The sequence below is a fragment of the Octodon degus genome, unplaced genomic scaffold, assembly GCF_000260255.1.
Source record: "Octodon degus isolate 3935 unplaced genomic scaffold, OctDeg1.0 scaffold00056, whole genome shotgun sequence".
Lineage (NCBI taxonomy): Eukaryota > Metazoa > Chordata > Mammalia > Rodentia > Octodontidae > Octodon > Octodon degus.
This window is the reverse complement of record NW_004524632.1, coordinates 10,176,699-10,179,096: the sequence shown is the minus strand read 5'-3', so window position 1 is coordinate 10,179,096 and position 2,398 is coordinate 10,176,699. Positions and strand designations below refer to the sequence as shown.

At 52.0% G+C, this 2,398-nt stretch overlaps 1 protein-coding gene across 1 annotated transcript in view; it reads right to left on the bottom strand.

The window, feature by feature from the left end:
• Positions 1-2,218: 2,218 nt before the first annotated feature.
• Positions 2,219-2,398, bottom strand: part of LOC105742502 (keratin-associated protein 9-2-like) — a 489-nt gene continuing 309 nt past the window's right edge. Inside the window, exon 2 of the mRNA XM_023718022.1 lies at positions 2,219-2,398. This exon is cut by the window's right edge and continues 27 nt beyond it. Coding sequence (XP_023573790.1) covers positions 2,219-2,398 — 180 coding nt within the window.

Below are 2,398 nucleotides of genomic sequence, written 5' to 3'. Positions count from 1 at the left end.
GCCCGGGTCCTAGCACTCGCCAGGCAGGTGGTTGGTGCTGAGCTATCTCGTCAGCCCCTCCCCAGCAGTCTTCAGGGTCAGGATGGGTGACTGGGTCTCAACAGAATTCTGGCAGGATGGCTTGGGTGGTGCAGTTAGGGCTGCCAAGTCTCCCCAGCTGGCCTTAGGGGAGCAGGAACGGCTGGGGCTTGGGAACTCAGTGGGAGGTTTCATATCTCTTAAAATGTAGGTTTGGGGAATTTTGTCTTTCTGGCTTGCAGGCCTGTGACAATGCGGGATGCAGGGAGAACTTGTAGCTGAACATGATGGTGCAGCGTGCACTCACACACACACATGTGCACACACACACACATGCACACTTGCACACACATGCACCCATACATGCACACACATATGCACACCCCCACACGTGCATGCATGCACACTCGCATGCATGCCTGTTCATTATTGTGAATTTAATACTCATCATTCCTATTTTCTTTCTTTTTAAAAAATCCAATTGTCTTTTATTTTTTAAAAGAGAACAAAAAATGGTCAAAAAACATTAGAAAGGATACCGAATTTCACTAAGCAAAATGATAGTAATTTAACAATAGTTGTTATATTACATACTGTTTTCTTCAAATTAGTTTTTTCAAATGACCAGATCTAAGCAAGAAAAATTGGCCCAAAAGTTTAGAAGAAGAGAAAAAAATCTTTAAGGATTAATCACTGTTCCTTTCAATAAAGCAGTAGAAATCAGCAGCGCATTATCCAAGCTATCCTGTATATATTTTTTCCTCTCTTCCTTCTTCCTTTTCTCCTTTTCCTCTGCGGCAGTATTACATCGTCCTAAACAGCATGAGTGAAAACGTGTCCTTAATCCTCGACTCAGATGCTCAGCCCCCCGAAGGGAACCAGGAGAAGCACGGGATTGGTGAGCACAGTTTAGCAGCTGCTGCTGTCAGATTCTCAATTCGTACAAGTAACTCGCAAGTAGCTCTTAGATTCCGAGCCCAGAAGCAACAGTGGGAGTTCCAGGGTGCTCATCATTGGAAATGTCACAGCTTGGCTCTCCATTCCGTTGTCACAGTGGCAGGAAATGAGAGGCCGGATTATCCCCCTGAAGTGGCGGAAGTAGGAACCACCAATGTGTGCTGGTGTAGCTTAGGGAAAGCCAGCGGCGCCCGTCAGGTCTGTGGATTTACACTGGCCCTGTGAAAAGGAACGTGTATACCTCAAAATCGAGCAGGGTGGCCCTCCGCAGGGGTTCAGGTTCAGAAGAGACTCCGAGGGAGTTGTTGTTGGTGTCCAGTTGCGCAGGGCCCCAGGCGGAAGGCTGGTCCTCCATCTTCTAGTTCTACAGCCTGGCTATGCATTTTCTCTCAGTGTAGGAAATGTTGCTAAGCATTAGAGTATTATTTCAATTTTTTTTTTTTTTTTTTTTTTTTTTTTGTGGAACTGGGGATTGAACTCAGGCCCTTGTGCTTGCCAGGGAAGTGCTTTTGCACTCACTGAGGTATGTAACGCGCAGGGATTTGGATAAGCAAGGAGTGGGGGGCGGTTTCCAGAGGCGGGGGGTAGGCGGGGAGGGAGGAGGTAGGGAGCTGATACTGATCCAGTGGGACTGGATTTCCGATCTGTGAGGAGGTCCTGGGGACCTGCTGCGCACCCTACGCCCTGCAGTGCACGCAGAAATCCAGGGGCGCGCAGCTCGTGGGAAATGTTCTGACCACCGTGAGACGGAGACAGCAGTGAGCAGCGAGCAGCGGTTTGCTGAGACCCATGAAGGCTGCATAATCTAGGAAGGCAACGCCAGCATGAGGAAAGGAGAAAGTAGAAGACACGCGGGCGGGTGGCCCCACGCGGCGGAAGGAAACACGACAAGAGTGACCACTGACGACTTGCGCCAACCTATGACTTCACGAAGAGGAGCTTCGCTCGGCTCTTCAGGGAGGAGATCAAGATCTTGGCTTCAGAATTTAAGTCAAGACCAGGACTGTGTGCCAAGGTCTGCGGAGCTGGCAAAGGATGGGCAGGACCTGAGGGCGAACAGGACCAGGGCCGAGGGCTCTGCACGGCCTCAGGGCCCTCCGCCAGTTCCTACACCAGCACATGAGGCCCAGATTTCCTGCTGACCGCACGACTGCTCTCACAAAGGCCGGGAGTGCTTTGTGTGGGGACAACGTGTGGTTCCTAGGAGTTGGTTGCGCAGATGGTGGTCCTTCGGGGGAGCCGCTCAGCAGCTGCAGGGCTGGCAGCAGCTGGAGCCGTAGCTCTCGGGGAGGCCGCTGCACAGGTGGACGCACGTGGGGTAGTAGCACCTTCTGGTGCAGTACACGGGTCTGGAGCAGGCTGGCTGGCAGCAAGTGGACTGGCAGCAGCTGGGCTGGCAACAGCTGGGCTGGCAGCAGCTGGA